At 43.0% G+C, this 25,127-nt stretch overlaps 1 protein-coding gene across 3 annotated transcripts in view; it reads left to right on the top strand.

Annotated features, from left to right (window-relative positions):
* Positions 1-25,127, top strand: part of TENM2 (teneurin transmembrane protein 2) — a 923,271-nt gene that overhangs the window by 852,136 nt on the left and 46,008 nt on the right. For 2 of the 3 annotated variants that reach the window (XM_021701194.1, XM_044917119.1), the window contains exons 19-25: positions 132-381; positions 7,984-8,004; positions 10,965-11,197; positions 12,433-12,587; positions 13,821-14,695; positions 21,850-22,025; positions 23,509-23,744. In XM_021701194.1, coding sequence (XP_021556869.1) covers positions 132-381; positions 7,984-8,004; positions 10,965-11,197; positions 12,433-12,587; positions 13,821-14,695; positions 21,850-22,025; positions 23,509-23,744 — 1,946 coding nt within the window. The remainder of the gene's footprint in view (positions 1-131; positions 382-7,983; positions 8,005-10,964; positions 11,198-12,432; positions 12,588-13,820; positions 14,696-21,849; positions 22,026-23,508; positions 23,745-25,127) is intronic. The other variant, XM_044917120.1, reaches the window with a different exon arrangement.

The following is a 25,127-nucleotide window of genomic DNA, read 5'->3' as shown; positions in this document are numbered from 1 at the left end:
TAGGGGAGTTCCCCAAAGGTCAAAGTCCTACTGTTTCTCTTCTCTCTACCACTGCCCCTCACCCTCTGTAAGCCGATAGATGTATCCTCCCTGGAAGGCTGCAGTAACCACCCCCATTTCCTGCCCCCCAGGAATCCTACACAAGGGCACTGGGGAGAACCAGTTCCTGACCCAGCAGCCTGCCATCATCACCAGCATCATGGGCAATGGCCGCCGCCGAAGCATTTCCTGTCCCAGTTGCAATGGCCTTGCCGAAGGCAACAAGCTGTTGGCCCCAGTAGCTCTGGCTGTTGGAATTGATGGGAGCCTCTTCGTTGGAGATTTCAATTACATCCGGCGCATCTTTCCCTCTCGAAATGTGACCAGCATTTTGGAGTTACGGTAAGTGACCACACAGAAAACCTTCCGTTGCTCTCTTGCTCCTGTTGCTACAAAGCTTCACTGGGTAAATGATGGCTACATTGGGGTTCTCCAGAGAATATATATTCCATATAATGGGATGAGCTTCGAAACTTAGGTGCAGAATCAAATAAGGGTTAGGAAATGCTTTTTGAATCTATAAAACACCACACACATATTTGATACAATTGTTAACACCTGACTTAAAAACAAGGGTGAAAGCTTTAGATCATGGTGCTTGAGATGGGACCTGAGTAGCTGGGTTTTGTAAAACCTCCACACGAGAATCTGATTCATACCAATGAAGGAACCAGGACTTCAAGCTATGCGTCTGTTTCAGTGACGCTTCTTAAAAATACAGATTCCTGGAGCCCACCCCAGAGGCACTGATTCAGTAAGTTTAGAGAAGAGCCAAGGCATCTTTTATCTTTGATAAGCTCTATAGAATATGGTGATGTACATCAGAGTTTGAGAACCACAGGTGTTCATTTGCTAATTCACATGTTTATATTGAGTGCCTCTCTGCACTACCGTTCCATAAATTCTCTGGATATTTGCATGGGTCTGACTTAGAATTACTGCATAGGCCTTGCTAGGTAACTTCTGGCCACACCTGGTAGATTCCTCCTGGTCATTGCTTGCTACTAAATCTGAAGTCCAGGCTCCTCTGTGCTGGACAAAAGTTCTTGTAAACTGTCTTCCCGGGAAAGTTGGCTCCAGGCCCTCAAACCTAGATCTGTAAGTGGAGGAAGAAATGAAGTCTATAAATAAGGGATCAAATTCTTGATGACTGTTTAATATGTATCAGGGACTATCTGCCAAGGGAGGAGGGGAGGGGTGGGACAAGGAAAGCCCTAGTTGGACTTGTGGTCTGATGGGGAACTTAATTGTGTGGACAAATTAAAAAATAATAATAATGCTTTAAAGAAAACCTAACAGGGTAAAAAATTAAGGACTGTGGTGGGGGTTGGGAGGGATAAGGAAGCTACATAAGATAAAGTAGTCACAAAAGCATTTCAGATTATGTGACATTTGAGATGGGACCTGAACGATGAGGTCAGCCATACAAAGATCCGGCGAAAAGTATTCCAGGCAGAGAGAAGTTGTGCAAAAGCCCCAGTATCAGCAAATAATCTGGTTTATTTAAGGGACTGATAGAAGTCCAATAGGGCTTGGAGTGTAGTGAGCTCAGGAGAAAGTGTCTCTGAGGAGGTCAGAGAGGTCAGTGGGGGACCAATGCTTCAGCGTCTTACTGACCTTGTTGACAAGTGTAAATTATATTCTTGTTACAATGCACGGCTATTAGAGGTTGAAGTTGGAAGTGGAGTAGAGTTGACATGATCTAATTTGCCCTTTTTAAAGGTTATTTTGGCCACTGTGTTAATGAATGGACTATAAGGTGCAAGCATGAAGGCAGAGAAGCCCATAGGGAAGTTGTAACAGTTGACCAGGATTTGGGTGATGGTGGTGGGTAGGAGGGAAGATAAGGGAGTGTTCCAAATGGGAGATATTTTCAAAGCAAATGTGATGGGAATTGTTGATGGATCAGGTACAAGAAATGGAGAAAAGGAAAAAAAAAAAAAGAATCAAGGGTGATGACTAGGATTTTTGACCTGAGCAACTGAGTAGGTGATGGTGCCTTTTGAAGTAGCCTCAGCTACCACGTGAAGGACTTAGAGGAAGCCATAGGTTGTACTTGCCTTTTTTTTATTTTATTTTATTTTATTTTATTTTATTTTATTTTATTTTATTTTATTATGTTATGTTAGTCACCATGCACCTGCCTTTTAGTGGCCCCTTCTAGGAGAGAGATCAGTGAACGGAGCATCAGCAAGTGCTGCTGAGTATTCTTGGGAGCTGAGACTGTGCCAAGCACTGGGAGGGATTAAAGGAGAGAGAGAGAAAAAAAACCCCAGCTCCACCTCAAGAAGGTTACAGCCTCAGTGATCCAGTGAGCATTTACTGAGCATGATGTGAGCCAAGCATGTGCTGGGCTCTACAGGTCTAGAAGGGGATGAAACACAGGCTCAGAGAGCTCCTAGGTGAGGGTGACAGATGGGCACCTGGCAAGGAGAGACAATTCAGGCTGAGTGTTCTAAAAGAACCAACAACCCATCATGGAAACAAAGAAGGGGAGGCCATGGGGTGGACTAGGCTATAATAATCAAAAGATGAACAATGAGAGGAAGAAGGAGATAAAATAGAAAAGGCTAGATAATCCTCAAGCTGTCAAACTGACCATCCAACAAACCACATCTCCTAGAGCTCCCCAACTAGGTAGGTCCCCTTCCCAAGACATTGATTTCCCTTTTTGTCCTAGGAGAGTCCTCTTCTCAGGAATCGTGTGGGCAGTGGGGAACTATGGAAGGAGGCAGGGAAGGGGGTGAAGGTAGCATTCTGCTTTTCCATGGGGGTCCCGCTTTTTTTTTTTTAAATCTGGCATTTGTAACCAACCCTCCACATCTGGCCCTTACTTCTTTGTCGCAGCTCTAGGCACTCAGAGCCAAATCAGGACTTGCCCGCTACATCCCCGGCTCCAAAGTACTCATGCTACTCACTCTACTTAAATGCTTCTCTATCTAATCTGCCTCATAGTGTCCATCTTTAAAACTCATTTTGAAGGTCCCCTCTTCCATGAAGCCTAACCTCCCTAGCAGAAATAATTCTCACCTTCCTCTGGGTCACTTCAACTCTAGTTTTCCACCAAAGTTGACTCCATTTACTGCCTTGTTTTTCAGTTATTTCCATGTAAGTCTTTAGGGCCCTAGTGTTTGAACTTATATAGCATAGACACCTTTGGCATCTTCGCCCCTTGATACCTAGGGCAGTGCCTGGTCCACACCAGGGACTCAAGACACACTGCTTGAGTTAAAGGAGACACAGACCAGTGTCCTGCCTTTTGTTGGAATTTCTCCTTGATTCCAGGTCTCTCAAGTCATAGAGGCCATAACAGTAATGAAAGGAGGTGAAGGCCTACTCAGGGCAAGCCACACCACACCCACATGGTGACATCAAGGACAGCTAGAGGGAGTGTAACTACCAATTTCCATCAACAGCTGTGTGGTTTGGTTTGGTTTGGTTTTTAAACTTTTTAACTGCCTTTGGACCTGTTCTTGCTTTCATCAGCCAGGTATCCGGAGACAATTAGAAGTTAAGCTTTTACAAGAACACTGGTTTGATTTTTCTTTTCTTCCCACTACATACCTGAAAACAAAGGGCTGTCAATCCCCTCTCTTCAAAACAGTAACCAGCAGAGGGAGGGAGGAGGGGAAAGAGATCCATCTTGCTTCTGTCTTTTCTCCATTGTGAGTTGGCAGCTGAATGATTCTGTTTCAGAAATCAGTGCCCATCCCGATCTCACTTACCCTCCCCAGAGCTGAGCCTCTGAATCAGAATTGTATATAAATGTTCCCGTGGTTCCTTCACTTACCTTCTCTCTTCCTCCTTCCTTTGCCTATCCAAAACATACAGGGGCAGAGTTCTACACGCTTAGAAAACTTCTAATGTTAAAAAGAGCCGCCTTCTTAGGTAAAGTGGTTATCATTTGTATGCTTCAGTTCCATCAGCATTCAAGACATTTTCAACAGCCATTTCCCCAAAAAACCTATTATCCCACCCTTAGCAGCCCATTTCCTTTCTTACAACTACACCCTTTCCAGGTGATCCTTGGAAAACCCAAGCCTTATAGAGTAAATTTGTCAGTCATTAACATCCTAGAGTGAATTTCTGTTGTGTGAAAATCTTTCCTTCCTTCCCAACTTGAGAATATCTTAGGGATTGTATCCCAATGTAAGGCAATAAATTATAAGGTATGGGACAGTGCCTCTCTGCCTTTTCTTAACTTGACCTCTTGTGCTACACATAAGAATCTCACACTTTCTATAATGTTTGAAAATCTAAAAAAAAAATTATTTTCCAAATACAAAATTATATTATGATATTAAATATGCTTTTTTCCCCCAACTAAAACACTTCCCCATGCTGAGATTCTGATGGTGCTGTTGAAGTGGGCAATAGCAACATTGCATCAGGGAAGATCTTCAGGGAAGGGAATTGTCCAGTCCAGATGTGTTAGTGCTGGAGAGGGAAGAGTCACAAAAGAGTGGGAGCCTAGGAACAAGGGCAAGGGCAGCAGAAGTTGGAAGAAACCTTCACCAAATATAAGCTTTGCCTGAGAATTTCAGTAAGAAGAGACCCTGCTTGATACCAGTATAGAATGTTAGGGAGGAATATATGGTTATAATTACCAAGGAAATGCTTTCCCTGTGTGGTCAGAGTATAAACACCAAGGTGATGAAACAAAATATAACACAGCATCCCTCCCCAGAATAACAATAACAAAAATATCCCCATAAAACTTTGGGCAGTTCTTGGCACTGTTTTCAAAGCTCTTTTACTAAGACATGTCCAGGTTTCGTGGAGCCTCAATCTTACATAATTTCAGAATGAAACTGAATATTATTCGGGATGAGAAAAGAAACCAAAACAAATTGCATATTTTGAAAAGCCAACAATTAGTACAAACATCACAAAATCCAGATAAATTACCTAAATTTTCTTATTCATTAACTACTATTACACTTCCATGATACTTGTTTACCTATACTTTTTGGCTGCATACTCTTTGATCATCTTTTAACATGACAATGATTCTATAATGTCATTATCTCTAGAAAGAATAGAGCAATATTCTGTCTTTCCTCTAGGATAACTATAGTCAAAATGTGTTTCAGATTATTAATAAATTAGTAAATGTCTCATGTTCACAACTGATTACTGGTGATATGAAAATTGTTAGAGTTGTAAAATTTGGGAAAACCTTTATCAGGCTTTTTTCATAGTATTTCTGGGCATTTCAGGTTTCCTTGTACAGTGAATAATCTAAATAGTCTTTGAGTTGACACTCATGAACCAACTTGTCATTGATGTCTTGGTAATAGTGAAATACTCTGTGTAAGTCTTTAGGGCGCTAGTGTGTGAGCTTCTATAGAGCAGGCACCTCTGGCATCTTTGCCCCTTGATGACTAGAGTAGTGTTTGATCCACACCAGGGATTCAAGACACATTGCTTGAGTTAAAGGAGACACAGACCTGTGTCCTGCCTTTTGTTGGAATTTGTCCTTGGTACCATGTCTCTCAAGTTGCAGAGACCATTAACATCAGTGGAATGAGCTAGGGGCCCACTCAGAACAAGCCAAGCCACACCCATTTGGTGACATTGGGCATTACACTTCCAGTAATAATGCTAGGTAAATCTGCACCATAAGGCGAGACTGTACCTGAAAGCCACTTCTATACCAGAATCACTAGCAATAATCTAACTAGACAGTGAAAGAACTCCATATGAGCCACATAACCACGTCCCCCTTAAATCTAAACTAAATTTATCCCAACCAACTTCCCTTTCATTAGAACTCAAACAAAAAACTGTGGCCACTCCAATTTCACCCTATTCTGTGCCACACAGAGAGTTGGAAAGGAAAGAGGCAATAGTCTCAACTGATTGCAGCTTTGTGATTCTGAGCAGAACATAAGGGACTGGAACTAGTCTAAGGCATGGTCTGCCCAGCACTAAGGGAAGCAGCCTCATTCCTTCCTTCTGTCACTCAAGAACCCATTTTTGCCAGTCCCTACCCTCTCCAGGACTCCCTACTAAGAATCAGCACCAAGGAGATGAGTATGTCATACCTATATTTACTTGCTCCCATTCACAACAAAGTGAGGAAGACAAACACACATGCATAAATCACAAGACAGCCTGATGAGGGCTCTTCATGATAAACTGAGTGTGCTTGGAGAGCCATGAAGGCCTCACAGAGGACTCATTGAGACTCACAGTGTGCAGAGCTAAGCCATCTCGATTCTTGAATCCAAGACACCACTTTGCCCTTGAAGGCTGTGCCTAAAGGGTTTGCAATATTGAGGAATGGACACAAAGCCTAGGCCTGTCCTTTGTAAGTAAGGCACCAGTGCTGATCTACATAGACTGACTCAGTGCTGTTATTTTGGGTTATTGGCCGCTAAGCACCCACCCTGCCAATGGCCCTGGACTGGAATAGCAGTGACCTCAGCCTTTCTCCAAAGCTCATATCCATATGCTCATTTGGACTATACCTTCACTGACTTGGTCCCCCCATTCGTGCCCTTCTCCTTTCCCCCAGCATAGATATTATATTAATCAACTTAAAGCAGATGTTCTTAGGAAAGAAGTAGGTCATGTCTGAAGACCCAAATCCCATCCAGTCTTTTCACAAAATCTTGACTAAAAAACTGGAATTGATATTGCAATAATTAAGAGCCAAATATGACTACCACTGGTGGCAGATAACATTTCACTTTCATTAAGCAATATAAAATAGACGTGAGAATTCCCGGCTGCCACCCTGACATACCAGGCTTTGCAGAATGAATCTTAAATTGCACTATGTCAGTCAGAGCTCAGGAGTTATCAGCATCATTTAATTAACTTTTTTTTTTTTAACGAAAACTAACACGTTGGAATAAAATATAAAAATGTAATCCCTGTGCAAACCCACTACTAATCATGGCCCCTGGCAGAGGCCCGGGCTGCACCTAAGCAGGAATCAGGGCATTAAACCCTCTTTGTCCCTTCCCTGAAGCCTCCTCCCTCAGCCAGAAGGAAAGAAGGCTTAGAGACTCCTTCCACTGTGGCCTTAGAAGCCTCAGGAATGAGAAGCAGTTCTCTTTATCGAGGCCTTAGCCTCTCTCCTCTTTGCCCTAATGACTAACTTTTAGCCACTTTCCTGTTGAAATTGACATGTATTTTTGTTAAAAAAAAGACAGCAAAACTTTTACCACTTTTCCAAAAAAGGGAATGGTAACTGGAGTCTTTGGCTCCAATTATGAGAAGATGCTAATACCCATGAATTTCATGTATGGGTGTTATCTGTAAGAGAGAATGCATAGTTGGGGTCCACACAGGCAAAATGAGATAGGGAGAAGGACGGTGTCACGGAGCAGGGCTAGGAAATGGTTGAGACTCTCAGGGTTCAACAGAATGATTGCCAAACTGCAGATGGATTTGGGAAGAGGCTTTCTTGGGTGGTACGGACTCTACCCTGTAATGCACTCTACCCTTGTAATGGCAAATAGATGGCACAGGTGGCACCAGGCTCCCTCCCACATCCAGGGCAGACATTACAAATGAGTCACAGCACTCTTTACAGCTGATCTTGCATTTGGCTTCAGAATCCTACTCCCGCCCTCCTGGCAGCCATTAGTAATCAATAGGTATTGGCACTCAAGCGGTAACCTATTTGCCATCCTTTCATTAGCCAGAAGACCTGTTCCACCTGTTGCCACCTGTGTGTCATGTGACAGCCACATCACTGGTCAGAGAATTCAAGCATTCTTGTCTAGATTTTTCAATGGCCAGGAGGAGTCCAAAATCAGGGGTACTTCCCAAGTAATTGAGCCAGGAGCTGTCAGCTAGAAGGGGAAAAAAAAGAAAAAGACTGCCTTTTTTGGGCCCCATTATACAAGAAATGAAAATGTTGTGTTTGCTTTATCATCAATTCTTCAGCTAACTGTTTGTTCTTTTTCCTTCTGTTTTCTTTCTATAAAGAAATAAAGAGTTTAAACATAGGTAAGATGAAGAACTCTTTCCCATATAATTTGATATGGTTCGTTTGCTTCCTTGTGTTTGCTTTTTGTTTTGTGCTTCTTGTGTAATGTTGTGTATTTTTATGTACCAAATATAGTAACTTTTTTATGTGCTAATTGTGTGTTGTGGATATGATAAGCTTTAGCAATTATGAAATGCAGTCAAAAAGCAACCAAATAAGCTGACAGTAATTAGAATTTCCGGGAGATGCAAGTGCAAGATAATGAACCCTCAGCGAACTTTTATCCCGACTGCTCAGTGTGGCCCATAATTGGGCTAAAGAGTTGAGGCAAACTTCTGGCTTTTGTAAATGCTGGACTGGGTTCACAAAAGCTTTAATGAACTGGAAACGGGTCAAAAACTCATTTTCAACTCATTAATGATTTTTCCCCTGTATATATGGTCATTTAAAAAAAAAAAAACAAGTTAACTGACAATCTGCTGGTCAGAACGAATCCAATAGTCAGATGCATTGGGAATTTTCATGGAGTTAAATCACTTTTAAGTAGTAGGAAGGGTGTAGACCAAGTAGTTTTTGTCTAAATAGCCTTTGTCATTCAACTGCTCCAGGTTATCATTTAAAACCATATTGGTAAAATTCACATATATAGTGCACAACACACATATGTGTGCATATGGCTCTGGGGAGCTTCCCATTACAAAGTTAGGAAAATGCCAGGTTGCCCCAGGTTGCACTGAAATGGAAGAAAAGTGACCTTTTTTATTTGGAAGAAGAGAGAAAAGCAAAATGATGTATTTTAATACTTAAGGGAATGCTGCTTCTTCTTGAAATAAAACATGGAAGGGGCTTCTTCCTGATGTTACATGAGAATTAGACATAGAGTGGAATCAAGTTGTACAAGATCATCAAAGTCAGTGGAAAAGCCATGCATATGAGCCCTTGGCCTCCTCCTCCATATTCCCAAACTGGCTGCTTACAGGCTCCCCAACTGGGACAAGTAAAAAAAAAAAAAAAAAAGCAACAGTGCCCTGGAACGCCACCCCCCATTCAAATTCACATACCCCATTTGACCTTCACCACATTCACAGATGTGGAAGCATGGCTGTCCATCTACCCAAGAGTCTCTGTAAGAATCTTGGTTGGGATGGGTATGACACCATGGGATAGAATGAGACCCCAGCAATAACTGACCCCACACCCTCACACATCTGCTCTTCTGCCAGAGTTTTTGAAAAGCCTCTTTGAATCGGACTCCCTAGAAAGTCCAGAATTAATTATCTTGCTCATAGATAGGCACAGATGTGCAGTGCCCTGATCCTTCTGTTGATCACGCCAGCTACTATTCATTCAGTAACAAAGTACAGCATCTAATTAAAAAATGGCATGAAGTTTTCCCTTTCTGCCCTAATTTGTTTTGCATATGTGGATATTCTCTAAAGACTTAAGAGCCAAAAAAAAGAAGAAGAAGAAGGAGGAAGGAAGTGAAGGAAAGAAAAGGAACCCTGGTGGCCTACTCTTTTAAACTAGCGATCTAGGCTGGAATTTTAGAAAGACCTTGACTTCTAGTTCAGTTATGTGTCTTAATAGCAACCTGAGGAGAAGCTGGAATTAAAGATGGTCTCGATTCACAAATTGTTCCTAAAAATAACTTCCTAGTTCTTTTCTTCCTTAAATCGAGGAAGGACCCAAATGGGGGTGTCTTAATTAGTAATTTACCAGCTAATGTCTATAGGACAAATGCATCCAACACTATCATCACCCTCACCTTGCCTTCACCTCTCCCATCCTTTTCCTTCCCATAATTCCAAACTACAATGGAAAAATAACTGAAAAACAAAAGGCCTGTGCTCATTTTTGGCATGCGACATCAAAACCTTATCTACCACACTAGGACAGAGAGGCATTCACTACAGGTATCCTAGAGGTAGTGACTTTAATAACCAGTATAGGAATAGCATGAGCACCTATTCTGGTCTCAACCTCCAACAAGTGACAGACACTGCAAAGGGAAGAAACTGTAAGGTTTTGAGCCAAAAGGGACATGAACAATGATCTGATTTCTTCATTATCCAAATAAGCAATCTAGGACCCAACATGGCCAAGAGACTTACCTCAGGTCACCAGCTAGGTCAGCATTGAGTTTAGAGTTTTCTCTGTCTTAGTCCTGTCCTAATCAGCAACATATAGGGCAGCTAGATACATGGCAGAGAAAGAGGTCCAGGTCTCTGAGGCTTAGTGCCTTCCTATTATATTTCTCACACACGAGGGTATTTCTCTCCTAGTGTAGCTTAGGGCCTTGGCAGATCTTGGTCCATACCTGTATCCTCACCCAAAATATGAAAACTATATCTCCTCCCTCAGTAATCCAGATTCTGGGCGTGATATCAGCAAGACATCAAATTTCTTCAAAAAAAAAAAAAGCCAACTTTATTCATATCCACACTAAAGAATAGTAGGTAAGATCTGAGGCTGAGGACTAGGGATCGCTCTGGGACCCTCCCATCACAAAGTTAGGAAAACTCTACGTTGCCCCAGTCTTCATGATCTAGTACCCTGGAGGCATTGAGTAAGCATGGACTAAAAAGAAAACCTTGTCTCATGGAAGTGTTCCTCAATCCCACTTGAGAAACAGATCAAACCCATAGGGGGAGGTAAAGAAGGCTGATACACACAAAACACAAACACAAAAGCAGGACCAGAGTGGGATCTTTCGTACCAGCTGAATGAAGCAGTGACATTTTAGTACGATGGGAAACGATGAACTCTGAATAGCATGAGGAGTTTAGGTCCAATTAGAAGTCAGTAGCTAAGAGCCATGATGTGTTAGAACACTAAGCTGTTATGTTAGATTCTTTCCAGTTCAATAAAGTGGAAAGACACTGGAAATGGCTAGAGTCTTGCTAAGATTTTTGTCATCTCTTTGATCCAGTAGACCAGCTGCTTAGCCCCCTTCTCATTTCTCTTTGTGCTTCTTCTAAAGCAACAACCCAGCACACAAGTACTATTTGGCAGTAGATCCTGTGTCCGGCTCCCTCTACGTGTCTGACACCAACAGTCGGCGAATCTACCGAGTCAAGTCTCTAAGCGGAGCTAAAGACCTGGCTGGGAATTCAGAAGTGGTGGCAGGGACTGGAGAGCAATGCTTGCCCTTCGATGAAGCCCGCTGTGGAGATGGAGGGAAGGCCGTGGATGCCACCCTGATGAGCCCTCGAGGTAAAGGCTCCCAAGGAAGAAAGCCCGTCCCCCAGGATAAGCTTGCCACAAGCTTGGCTTTCTTCTTAACTGCAAGTGAACTAAGCCCAGGCGGTCCCAAATATAGCTTTCCCTACAGTAATTTCACTCTGATAGGTTGCTTTGATGTGTGGGTATTTAAAAAAAAAAATGTGTTTATCTGAAGTAAACTTCATCACCCACATAGGCTACAAATGGAAAGTGGGGTGGATTGCTCCTGGAGATTTCTGACTGCTGCCAGTCACACAGAGTCAGGGGGAAACATTAGCTCCATGAGCCAGGGGCCAGCTGGAGACAGAGCCCAGTGAGGGCCTCCAGCCACTCCCAGATGTTCATGTTCGACAGTAGCATGCGTAGTCTTAAGCACAGGGCCTGACATTTTTTAAGAGCCCAATAAATGGTGGCAGTTAAGAATGGGTATAATTTCCAAGGGCCTGGGATTGGCCGGCGAGGGGGGAGGGGGGTTGTTCTTAGAATCAATGGTTCTAACTACTTCAAATAGAGATCAATGGATCTCTATTTGAAAAGGACCAGGGATACCTAAGGTTAAGGACTGATTGGTCCTTCGAAGGCCCAATTCTTATTAGCATTCTTAGCTACCACTGGCAGCGTGGATTAAGGATGAGGAGCCTTGGGCTTGGGCCCTAGGGTGAAGGTGCCAAAGAAATAGAAGCCACCGTGTGCATCCTACCAGGAGAGTGCTAGGACAGGTGTTCCTGCAGGGCATACTGAGTAGAGTCAAGGCCTAATTGGGACTGTTTCCTGGAGGATATATTTTGAATTGGGAGTCTGTGACAGCAAGGATCACTGTTTCTCAACCTCAGTGTTGTAATTAGTTGTGAAGGGTATTCAAGTAATTTACTACCAATAATTTTTCAAGCAATGAACTTGGGAAATAACTTACTTTCTGAAGAGAGCAGATGCCAAGTTATTTCCCCATTCATTCATTTGCAGCCTTGGTTCATTTGCAGCCCAAAGTTCACTCTTCAGTTGGGTGGTGATACAGCCAGCACCCCAGGAACTATGCAGGTCTCAGCACAGTGCTCATGGGAAAGGGTGTTACCTTTAAAGGTTGACAGCCACTGCTCTAAGCCTGTGAATCCATCCAGGAAGGTCCCTGGTCCAAGAAGGTAATGCCCAATAGGGCATCCCCACCTCCACCCCCACAAGCCCTACTCCTTGCCAAGAGACACACTCCCACTGTTTGTCTTGATCAGGTATTGCAGTAGACAAGAGCGGGCTCATGTACTTTGTTGATGCCACCATGATCCGGAAGGTTGACCAGAATGGAATCATCTCTACCTTGCTGGGCTCCAATGACCTCACTGCTGTCCGGCCACTGAGCTGTGACTCCAGCATGGATGTGGCCCAGGTGGGACTTTCTTATTTCTCATCACTATGCCACACCTGGCTCTCAGCCTGAAGTTCTCACCTGCAGCCTGTTTGGGTTGAAAGTGGAGTGGGAGGAAGAGATATAGATACAGATTACAGGTTTGTTTGTAGAAGGCTTGAGATGAACTAGACAGCAAGATGGAATGGGAAATGTCAGATAGGAATGAGAGAGAGCACAAGAGAGAAAGGAAAGCAGGGGGGTGGGGGTGGGGGGTCGGGGGGAGTTCTGCTCAGAAAGTGGAGCTGGTGACACACTCCAGCCATGGCAGATTACAGGGTAGGAGTTACTGTGTAATTACCTCTCTTCTCCATCATTATTGTAGGTTTGAGAATGTACTATACAGTGTTATATGTCAATCAGAACTTCCCTGTTAATCTGAAATGATTGCATCCTCACTATATAAACCTTTACTTTGTGCAGTAGTAAACTAGAGCAAAGCCATCTACAAGATTCCCCCAAGTGATATTCCATTAGTATGGGCTCTTATGGGGGCAGAGAACAGGGGCTCACTCAAATGTACAGCAGGAGAAACTGGACTTTATTATATGGATCCTCAAACATCCCAAAATATATGTTTGCCCTTCCTATAAGGGCCTTTTCAACCTTCAGTCAACCTCATTAACTTCAGCTCAAATTCCACAACATACTGACAACTTGCCACCAAGATGGTCGCTTCAATTTTGCAGAGAAGGCCCAGTTCATTTCTTCAAGCAAATGCTCAAGTTGTAGGTCACTAGCCAGCCTGTGCATTGGCGACCCTTGGGTCCAAACAACATGGCTCCTTTTGTGTATTAGATAAAAGTGCTGCCTCTAAATGAACATAGCCTCCTTAGGCCCATGGCTTGATGAGCAGAGGACGGGATGGATTACACTAGCCCCTTGTGTGGTGAATTACCTGTACAACTGTATATGATGACTCTGACCTTGGTCCAATCTTCTGGGACTGAGAAGAGCATCATGGGTAGAGCTGGTGACCTACTCTAGCCACAGTAGATGATATCACAGGAGATGTTTGTTACATGGCCTCTTCTTCATCGTGTCCACTTGACATGGGCAGTGGGCAAGTGGTTTGGTGATGGGCACTTCTCATACATTATGGGTAAAAAAGTAAGTCTTTTTTCCCCCGCTGCGTAAAACCAATATATGTGCCTCACAGTTAAACACTGGGCATGTTAGAGGCTGCTCCTTAATTTGATGCCATGTCATCCACAGGTTCGCCTGGAGTGGCCAACAGACCTCGCTGTCAACCCCATGGACAATTCCCTGTATGTTCTCGAGAACAACGTCATCCTTCGAATCACTGAGAATCACCAAGTCAGCATCATCGCAGGACGCCCCATGCACTGCCAGGTTCCTGGGATTGACTATTCACTCAGCAAACTAGCCATTCATTCTGCGCTGGAGTCGGCCAGTGCCATTGCCATTTCCCACACCGGGGTCCTCTATATCACTGAGACAGATGAGAAGAAGATTAACCGTCTACGCCAGGTCACAACCAACGGGGAGATCTGCCTTCTAGCTGGGGCAGCCTCAGACTGTGACTGCAAAAACGATGTCAATTGCAACTGCTACTCGGGAGATGATGCCTATGCAACCGATGCCATCTTGAATTCCCCATCATCCTTAGCTGTAGCTCCAGATGGTACCATTTACATCGCAGACCTTGGAAATATTCGGATTAGGGCAGTCAGCAAAAACAAGCCCCTTCTTAATGCTTTCAACCAGTATGAGGCTGCATCCCCTGGAGAACAGGAGCTGTATGTTTTCAATGCCGATGGCATCCACCAGTACACTGTGAGCCTGGTGACTGGGGAGTACTTGTACAATTTCACTTATAGTGCCGACAATGATGTCACTGAATTGATTGACAATAACGGCAATTCCCTGAAGATCCGTCGGGACAGTAGTGGCATGCCCCGCCACCTGCTCATGCCTGACAACCAGATCATCACCCTCACAGTGGGCACTAACGGTGGTCTCAAAGTCGTGTCCACGCAGAATCTAGAGCTTGGCCTCATGACCTATGATGGGAACACTGGCCTCCTAGCCACCAAGAGTGATGAAACAGGATGGACAACTTTCTATGAGTAAGTACATTTGTTAAGTATTTCTCGACAGCACCCTACCCTAGCCAGCAGCAGGATTGGCTATCCACATAGCTTTTAATATTGTTTAGTCACATTGTCTTCCTGACTTTAATGTCAACTTGTGGCCTCAAGATACTCATGTCCCCTCTCCTTGACTTCTAAGTGATTTGCACTGTTGGGTCTATGATATTGAACATCCTCCCTACAAGGGCTGTCCGATTTCTTTTGCCCGCTTGCCCTTCCAGCTTCAGGATATTGGACATGCACAGCACCTGGGAGAGCAAGTGCTCATTAACTTTGCTGATTATTCATGTTTGCCATGGGTGCGGAAATTAGAATCTAAAAGGCAAGATCCTGGTGGGACTCCCGTAATTTGCCAGTAGGTCCAGCAACACACTTGATTGCACAGACAGGTAGATAAACTCTGAATTTCCTCCTTAGCAGAAGCAGATCAATACAGATAAAGTGCTACGTATATTAAAAGATGTGAGAGCTGGTCATATTTCCCCTAACAATTATCTCATACTTAATAGTCCTGCCGTTTGTTGTGCCAAAAAAGCTGTATTCCATCACTCCTGCGGGCAGTGCTTGGTCACACTGCCTACTGCTGCAGGTATTAACCAGTGGGATGCTGGCTGGGGAAAATTGTTAAGGCGTGATTTCGCCAGGCCCTGCCGAGACTGGGATGGAATTTGCAAGGATCTGGCTCTCCGCGATGGTGAAGGATCTGGTTAAGCTCGCATTTGGAGTCCTTGCTTGCTTTCTGTCGAGGTGTTGCTGCTGGCTGAGAACTTAGTAAGTTGGGGAGGGTTGTTGCAGAGGGAATGGGGAACAAGAGAGAGAACAGAAGACCCCATTGTTGATCACTCCTAAGTCCAGGAATCTTCATTTCCAGTTGGTAGGCAAATGGGTTTGGGAGAATGGAAAGGAAGCTGTTGCCACCTGCTGGAAATTTCCTGCGTTGCAGAATTGCTTTCCCTTGCTCTCTTTCCCTTTGGGCCAAGCTGTCCTCCTCAAATTTCGGAAGCATCCTAGCATCCTTCAGGGCACTGGGACTTGATCAAACTTTACCAGCCAGTGACCCTGCCTCTGTAGGCACCATCTGAGTGCCATCTTTAGCTCTCACACCAACTTAGGCTAAAACTCTACCATAACCCAAACACCTATAAGATTTTCACCTTCCCTTCTAGCAGTCCCACCTAAGGACCCAGTGCATTTCAGAGATAATTTGTTGGCTGACATGACTGAGGACAAAACAATGTCACTCTCAGGAGGCCATTCTGAATTAGGCCTGACTTAGAGACCATAATAAAGAAGTTCGGACTTAGGTGCACCTTTAGACGCTAGCTCTAACTGGGGGAGTATTTTCCAGGAGGGGTCCCTAGTTGAATAAAAATATGGGCAGGATGCTTTAAAAAAAAAAAAAGAGGTTCACAAGTTACATGGAAACTGTGTGATTGTTTTCTCTCTTGAAGAGCTGCTTTTTGAATATGTGGATAAATCCAATTGTCACAAATTCTCAATTGTAGGAGTTCAAATGTGTTAGGTTTTCTTGTTGCTCCTAAAAAGATGGTGAATTCCTTTTGCTTTGTAGTACTTTCACACACGGTCAGCTGGGGAAGAACAGCCTGTGTCCCTGAAAGGCCCAGGACTTTACTTAAAATTACAACCACCCCTATGCACGTGCATTCTCTCTCTCTCCCTCCTTTATTTTAATCCTTACCACTTGTTACCATCTGACATACTCTATATTTTAAATCATGGTTTATTTTTGCCCTGTCCATCATGTGTACATCATGGAGGCAGGGATTTTCATCCATTTTGTTCTTAGTCCTGTCCCCAGTGTCTTGAACAATGACTGGCATGCAGTAGGCACTCAGTAAATACTTGCTGAATAAATGAGTCAAAAGCGCCCCTTTAGCCCCACACAGGCCAAAGCTGCAGTGGTTCCACTGAGTGGCCTTGAGATCCCATTACTGGAACTCATAGCTCCTTGCAACTATGGTAGACTTATTTGCAAAGAGACCTGAATCTGAAGATACTCACTCCACAGGCAAGTAAGTACAGCTGTAGGAAACTCACTCTTCTTTGACAGTTAAAGAGAACATAACCTGTTTTTCTTCCCATGACCCCTGAGATCCTGGCCTCAACCCCAATCCTCTGTTCCCCAAAAGTAGAATCTCCAGTTTCTACTACGGTTCTCATAAGGAAGCACAGCACCTGGAACCACCATACGTGTCCAGGTGCATTGGAATTAAATCTTTGCCTGGATCCCAGGTCATGGAACTCCTCATACGGTCCCTGCTTGGCTGCAGGAGTTGAGGATATTGTCTGGTACCGAGTACTCCCTTAGGCGCCCCACACGCAAACACTTAGAACTGTTTTCCTTTTTTTTTTTTTATTATGTTATGTTAGTCACCATACAATACATCATTAGTTTTCTGATGTAGTGTTCCACAATTCATTGTTTTCGTATAACACCCAGTGCTCCATGCAGTACGTGCCCTCCTTAATACCCATCACAGGGCTAACCCATCCCCTCACCCCCCTCCCCTCTAAAACCCTCAGTTTGTTTCTCGGAGTCCATAGTCTCTCATGGTTCATCTCCCCTTCCGATTTCCCCCCCTTCATTTTTCCCTTCCTTCTCCTAACGTCCTCCATGCTATTCCTTATGTTCCACAAATAAGTGAAACCGTATAATTGACTTCCTCTGCTTATTTCACTTAGCATAATCTCCTCAGTCCCATCCATATTTTCTTACCTATTTATATTGAGTTAAAATTGATATGTTTCAACTGTACAACATAATGATTTGATATTTGTATGTATTGTGAAATGATCACCACTCTAAGTCTTGTCAACATCCATCATTATACAGAGATACCAAAAATGTTCTTCTTGTGATGAGAACTTTTAGGATTTATTCTCTTAGCAGCTTTCAAATACGCAGTACAGTATTATTACCTATCCCCATACTGTACATTACATCCCAATTACTTATTTACACCTGGAAATTTGTACCTTTTGACCCCCTTCCCCCATTTTTACCTATCTCCCATTTCAGGTAACCACCAAGATGTTCTCTGTGTCTATGAGCTCAGGTTATTTTTTCAAGATTCCACATATAAGATCATACGGTATTTGTTTCTAACTTATTTCACTTAGCATAATGCCCTCAAGGTCCATCCATTTTGTCACAAGTTGCAAGATTTCATTCTTTTTATGGTCAAGTAATATTCCATTGGACATTTAGGTTGTTTCCATATCTGGACTATTGTAAAGAATGCTGCAGTGGACATGGGATGCAGATATCTTTTTGAGTTTGTGTTTTCATTTTCTTTGGATGGATACCTAAAGTGGAATTGCCAGATAATGTGGTAATTTTATTTTTAATTTTAGGAGGAAAGTCCATACTGTGTTCCATAGTGTTTGTATCAATTTACATCCCCACCAACAGTGTGCAAGGGTTTCCTTTTTTCCACATCCTTGCCAACACTTATTTCTTATGGTTTTGATAACAGACATTCTGATAGGTGTGAGGTAATACCTCATCATGGTTTTGATTTGCATTTCCCATTGATTAGTGGTGTTGAGCACCTTTCCATGTACCTGTTGGCCATTTGTGTGTCTTCTTTGGAAAAGGGTCTATTCAGATCCTCTGTATATTTTTTAACCGGGTTGTTTGCTTTTATGCTATTGAATTGTATAAGGTTTTTTTATATTAACCCTTTATCAGATATATGATTTGCACAAATTTTCTCCCATTCAGTAAGTTGCCTTTTCATTCTGTTGATGGTTTCCTTGGCTGTTCAGAAGCTTTTTAGTTTGATGCAATCCCACTCGTTTATTTTTGCTTTTGTTGCCTTTGCTTTTGGGGTCAAATCAAAAAATTGCCAAGACTACGTCAAGGAGCTTACCACCTAGGTTTTCTTCTAATTTTATGGTTTCAGGTCTTCAAGGTTTTTATCATTTTGAGTAAATTTTTATGTAACAGTCCAGTTTCATTGTTTTCCATGTGGCTGTCCTGTTTTCCCAACACCATTTATTGAAGAGACTGTCCTTTCTCCGTTGTATATTCTAGACCCCTTTGTGGTAAATTAAATGAGCATACGTGTGTGGGCTCCCTATTATATCTGGGCTCCCTATTCTGTTCTATTGACCTGTATGTCTGTTTTTACGCCCATCCCCTACTGTTTTGATTACTATAGCTTTGTAATATAGTTTGAAATCAGGAACCATGATGCCTCCAGCTTTGTTCGTCTTTCTCAATATTGCTTTGGCCATTAGGAGGCTTCTCTGGTTCCATACAGATTTTAGGACTATTTGTTCTGTTTCTGTGAATAATGCCATTGGAATTTTGTTAGGGATTGCATTGAATTGTGTGGACATTGTGATTCCTCCAGTCCATGAATGTGGAATTTCTTTCATCAATGTCTTATAGCTTTCAGTATAAGAGGTCTTTTACCTCCTTGGTTAAATTTCTTACTAGGTTTTTTTTATTCTTTTTGATGCAATCATAAATGGGATTGTTTGTCTTTCTGCTAGTTTGTTATTAGTGTATAGAAACACAACAGATTTTTATATATTGATTTTTGTATCCTGCAACTTTACTGAATTTATTGGTTCTGTTTCTATATGTAATATCACACCATCTGCAAACAGTTACAGTTTTACTTCTCTCTGATTTGGATGCACTTCTTTTTCTTGTTTAATTGTTCTTTTTCCTGATATTAGAGGAAAAGCTTTCAGTTTTTCACTAGTGGGTATGATGTTAGTTGTGGATCTGTCATATATGGCCTCTATTATGTTGAGGTACATTCCCTCTATACCCACTTTGTTGAGAGATTTTATCATTAATGGATGTTGAATTTTGTCAGATGCTTTTTCTGCATCTTTTGAACCATCCTTGCATCCCTGGAATAAATCCCACTTTCAAGGTACTGTTGAATATGATTTTCTACATGTAATTTAAATATGAATACGATTTGAGTATTTTTGCATCTATATTCATCGGAGATATTGGTCTGTAATTTTCTTTTCGTTTGTTGTCCTTGTCTTGTTTTGGTAGCAGAGTAATGCTGGCCTCAGAAAATGAGTTTGGAATAGTTCCCTCCTCTTCTTTTTTTGGAAGAGTTTGAGAAGGATTGCTATTAATAAGTCTTCAAATGTTTGGTAGCATTCACCAGTGAAGCCATCTGGCCCTGTAGTTTTGTTTGTTGGAACGCTTTTGATTACTGATTGAAACTCCTTAGTAGTAATCTCTTATGATCCTTTGTATATCTGTGGTATCAGTGGTAACATCTCTTCTTTCGTTTCTGATTTTATTCAAGCCCTCTCATCTTTTTTTCTTGGTGAGTCTAACTAAGGGTTGTCAATTTTATCTTTTAAAAAAACCAGCTCTTAGTCTCATTGATCTTTTGTCTTTTTATTCTCTATTTCATTTAAATACCTTTTGTTTCTAATCATAAGACATGGAAGTCAGGCATATTGGTTAGAAATAATTCCTAAAATACGGGAACATACAAACACATGCAGAAAAACTATCGTTAATGTTGAGATGTCTATATTTTGAGAGACTTTCTTCTACTATCAGGGGAATATATCCCTGTGCTCTACTCTTTCCACTCAATAATATATACATTTTTTTTTCACTCTAACTGATAGAAATCACTGTCATCAATTTTGATGGCTTTAGAGGTTTCTACTTTATGGATACATCCTTATTTAACAAATCTCTGATGAATGACCATTTAGGTTATTCTAATTTGTCACTAACATCTTTGGACACCTGTCTGAGAGGCAGTTTCCTTAACAGAGAAGAGGACAAAAGGGAGTCCCTTTGACAGGGAGAGCCTGAGTCCCATCCGTGTTTTACCTGGAAAGCCCTGATGGTGTAACCACTATAATGTAGTATCTGCACCACCCATTGCCTAGTGCTGTGGGCAAATGATGAGGGTAGAGCCAAAAGCTGGGCTCCCAGCTCGAAGTTCTCCCCTCCCCACCCCCTTTGTCCAACTGGCCATCCAGCTTAATGTTCTGTTCTCAGCTTTCAAACATCCCCAGAAGCAAAATTTCTTATCACATTTTCTCAAATCACTCACCAGGTCTGCATTCCTTTATTCTGAAACCATTTGCCAAGAACCATCCATATTTGCTTTTTTTTTTTTTAACATTTTATTTATTTATTTGACAGAGAGGGAACACAAGCAGGGGGAGAGGGAGAAGCAGGCTTCCCGCGGAGCAGGGAACCCAATGCAGGGCTCGATCCCAGGGTCCTGGGATCATGACCTGAGCCGAAGGCAGACGTCCAACAACTGAGCCACCCAGGAGCCCCCATATTTGTTTTTTTTGTCCTACGTGACAAAGTTAAATAAGCCACCATGGTTCTGTTCTGTTCACTGGCTGTCCTACATGCTGTACAAGCTCCAGTCTCCATCACTCAGAACCCACCAACTTTGTCCCCAGTCCAGAGGGACACACCTAGAGGCCAAGTAAACTACTTTCTTTGCTCCCCCTTCCTCCCCTCTCTAGTAACATCTCATCGGAGGAAGCTCAAGTCTCTTTCCTAGGGCCTATGGAGGGTCCAAGCTTTCTGATTACAATGTGGGAAAATATTCTACCAAGTGGAACAGCAAGGTTTTTTGCTAAAGGAGATGGAAAAAATAACTCCACAGTTTAAGAGAAAAGATGATGTACATAAAGGAGAAGGGCCCAATCTCAGGCAACTTTCTAGCAACAGAACTGATTACTGGTATACCTAAACTTGGGTGCTAAGGTCAAGTGAGTCAATGGGAAAACAGTCTAAGAAGGCTGCTTGGGGTACTGTGGTTGGTTTGGGGCTATACAGCCAGAGAAAGGGGTATAGGCGGCCAGACCTGCTATGCTTGAGCCAAGGCATGGAGGTGGCATTTGGCCCAGGCTGACTATCCAAGACTATGAAGTGGCAAGTGGGATGAGGTTATAGGAGTATGGAAGAGCAAGGACATAGATGGTCTCCAATGCCAGGTCTTGCTGATGGTGACAAGGAGCCTCAGTGTGATACACTACCCAGCCACTCCATCTTCCAGTCTCTCTGGCCCTTGTGTGGTTCTGAGTGGTGGGAAAGTCTTCGGCTCCAGTAACTGTGCTTCCAAACCTGTGTGTCTGTCCTCCAGCTATGACCACGAGGGCCGCCTGACCAATGTGACACGCCCTACGGGGGTGGTGACCAGTCTGCACCGGGAAATGGAGAAATCCATCACCATTGACATTGAGAACTCCAACCGTGATGATGATGTCACCGTCATTACCAATCTGTCTTCAGTGGAGGCCTCCTACACAGTGGTACAAGGTAAGCCCCCTGCCCACTAAACTCACCCATGGACCCCAGGCTTGGCTGGGAGGACTTCCAGAGACTGGGAATACCCATTAGCTTGTTATTTTAGTCAAGTGTCCACAGCAAACAAATTCTACAAGAGGTCAGTCTTGTAGAAAATGACTTAATCAGATTCAAGAGAATGTCATCTATACTAAATGAAATGTCTAGAGCTTTGGGAATGTCTACATACTTATCTGAAAATGTCAGTTGTCATCCCCACTCACTCTTACCTCTCCATCATCAGCACTCCCCACCAACCCAACACATATAGGTACCTTCTCCAAGGCTCTTTATCCTTTTGGGTTCATATCTTCCTTTTTTGACCCCATTCTGATTCTTCTTCCAAGCACTTGTTTGTTGAATTGATTGTCCTGGAATCAGAGCCCTTTAGCAATCTCTTGCCAAGACCGGGATCTCAAAGGTTTCTGACCACCCCATAGTTACTAGTGCTGTTTGACATGACACACAGTCCAGGACAAGCACAGGAGCTGGCAAGAAAAGGAATTGTGCAGATTAATTTTTCTTTAATGTCAGTGGGCTAGCCCATTGTCAGAGGATAAAAGTGTCCTCTCAGTAGATAAATGGTGACATTTCTGGACTATTATCCCACGACAGAGCCTGTTTCAATGACTCTATTTCTGCTCTGCCAAATGATTAATGATGTAGATTCTGTCTTTCTGCATGATGGCTACAGTTTCAGGAGTGACAGATACACATTTGCTCACTATCCCAAAAGCCAGCGTCTCAGAAGCCAGCCAAGTGGACTCCTTTGCCCAAATAATCAGGAAGCAATATATCTGTAAAAGGAGTTTCAGACACATTTCCTTCCTGGAACTTTTTGATAAGAAAAAAGGTCACAAGTCTGATTGACTAGTGTAGATTTCCTTTGGGAAGATAAACGCATGTTATCAGCACCCACTAGCTCAGTCTACCTTATGCTGTTTGAATCTCTTCAGAGTTCTCTTGAGTAGAGGTGGCATCATGGTGGAGTCAGCAGCAGAAGCATGAAGGGCAGGAAGGTTGCTTTTTCTCTTGATCTGATCTGTAGCTAGACCATCAACTTCCAGGTTAGATGGTAGGCAAAAGGAAAAAAAATAGTCTTTTTTTCCCATTTAAGATAAAATATATATGTTAAAGATTAGGGATTTGATTGACACAAATTGTGTAGGCAATAGACATCTTTAAAGGTACTATTAATAGTCTTCAGTGAGTAGAAGAAAAATATCACAGCATAATTATTTCTGGAGTGCCACATATTAATAATGTTTTTCTTTCCACGGATCAGTAGCATCTCTGCTACTCACCTTAACATTGTATGTGTGCTAATTGAAGGCAGCCTTAGACTGACAGCTGCAAAGTACCATGGAAACCTGTAAAAATAGGGGTTCTGTTCTCTTATGACTAACAGAATGGATAATTTCTTTCCCTATCCCCACCCCCACTTACATTTCTCCAGATCAAGTGCGGAACAGCTACCAGCTCTGTAATAACGGTACCCTGAGGGTGATGTATGCCAATGGGATGGGTGTCAGCTTCCACAGCGAGCCCCACGTCCTAGCGGGCACCATCACCCCCACCATTGGGCGTTGCAACATCTCCCTGCCCATGGAGAATGGCCTCAACTCCATTGAGTGGCGCCTAAGAAAGGAACAGATTAAAGGCAAAGTCACTATCTTTGGCAGGAAGCTCCGGGTAAGTGGTTCCACCCCATCTGTCACCTTTAAGTGGTAGGGGATCCACACTTTCCTCAGGAGCTGAGGAAATTTCCCAGGTCCCAAGCCTCCATTACTCCTTTCTTCCATGGGAAAGACAAGTCTTTCTCTCAGAAGATAGAAGCCATATCCCTTTGGGAAAAAAAGTGTCGATTTCCTAGGAGAGAAAGAGGTGGGGATTTACCTTATGCTCTAGCTTGGGATAGCTTCAGTCTTCTTGTCACACTTGCCATCTTCTCCCTCGACTTTCACTCTTTGGCCAATTCAACAAAAACTTGGTGTCTACTGTGTGCTGAGTAATGTGATGAATACTGGAAGAACGATAATTTTATAATGTACTCTTTACCCTCAAGGAGTTAACAGTCCAGTAGAATATATAGATGCAGGATAATCCAGTGGGTTAAATGAGCAGAGCATCAGGGCCTGGATGGAATCACAGAGGAGGAGATATCACCCAGCCTAAGGTGATCAGGGAAGGCTTCCCAAGAGGAAATCACAAGCAAACCATGGCAGAAAGTTTTAACCAACCGTAGCTTCCCCAGACTAGGCAGCTTATCCACAAAAAAACTAACACACAACACTCATTGAGGACTTTCATGATACAAGTTCTATGTTAAATGCTTTACTTGTTTTCAACAGCCCCATAGGGATACCTACCTCTGTTTTTCAGATGAGGAAACACAGGTTCTGGGAAGCTACATAACCTGTCCAAAGGCACCATGGCTAGAAAATGGCACAGCCAGGACACAGTCCCAGTTCCATCTTTGTTTCTGGCTCACTTGCTAATATCCTTAACCACCAAGCCCCACGGCTTCTGGATTAAATTAACAGTCATCCAGATAATCTGGGTCCTGCCCTAGTCACTTATCTGGTGCTAGGAGGGACTGATTCTTAACATCATGCTAACCCCTTCCCCCATGGCGGGGAATCCTAGGGATCCCAATCCTCATCAAATTCAGCACATATGTACTGAACACCTACTACAAGCCAGCACTGGAGATCAATATGGCACCCTAAGCAAAATCCCTACCTTCCTGCAGCTTCGTCAGGGGTGGGGAAAGGGACAAGAGGGACAGATAGTGCACTAGTAAGTAACTAAAGTAACTGCAGATTAAGATGAGTGTTGGGATGAAAGTAAATGGAGCACGGCAGGGTTTAACCACTACTTTGGAATCACACTTGGGTAATAACTTTGGCCTGTTATTGGGTTGAAATCCACCCAGGCCAGGCTACCTCCCGGCAGGGCCAGCCCACTCCATATTAAGATTCTGCCTTTGTCTAGTTGGAGCTTCATTCCTCACATTAGGTTATCAGCAGTCTCCCATGTTTTTCTTCCTGTGCTGGTATCTGCAAAGTTGCAAAC

This window comes from Neomonachus schauinslandi, chromosome 7 (assembly GCF_002201575.2).
Source record: "Neomonachus schauinslandi chromosome 7, ASM220157v2, whole genome shotgun sequence".
Taxonomy (NCBI): domain Eukaryota; kingdom Metazoa; phylum Chordata; class Mammalia; order Carnivora; family Phocidae; genus Neomonachus; species Neomonachus schauinslandi.
Note: the sequence above shows the minus strand (reverse complement) of the source record. Positions and strands in the feature narration are given on the sequence as shown.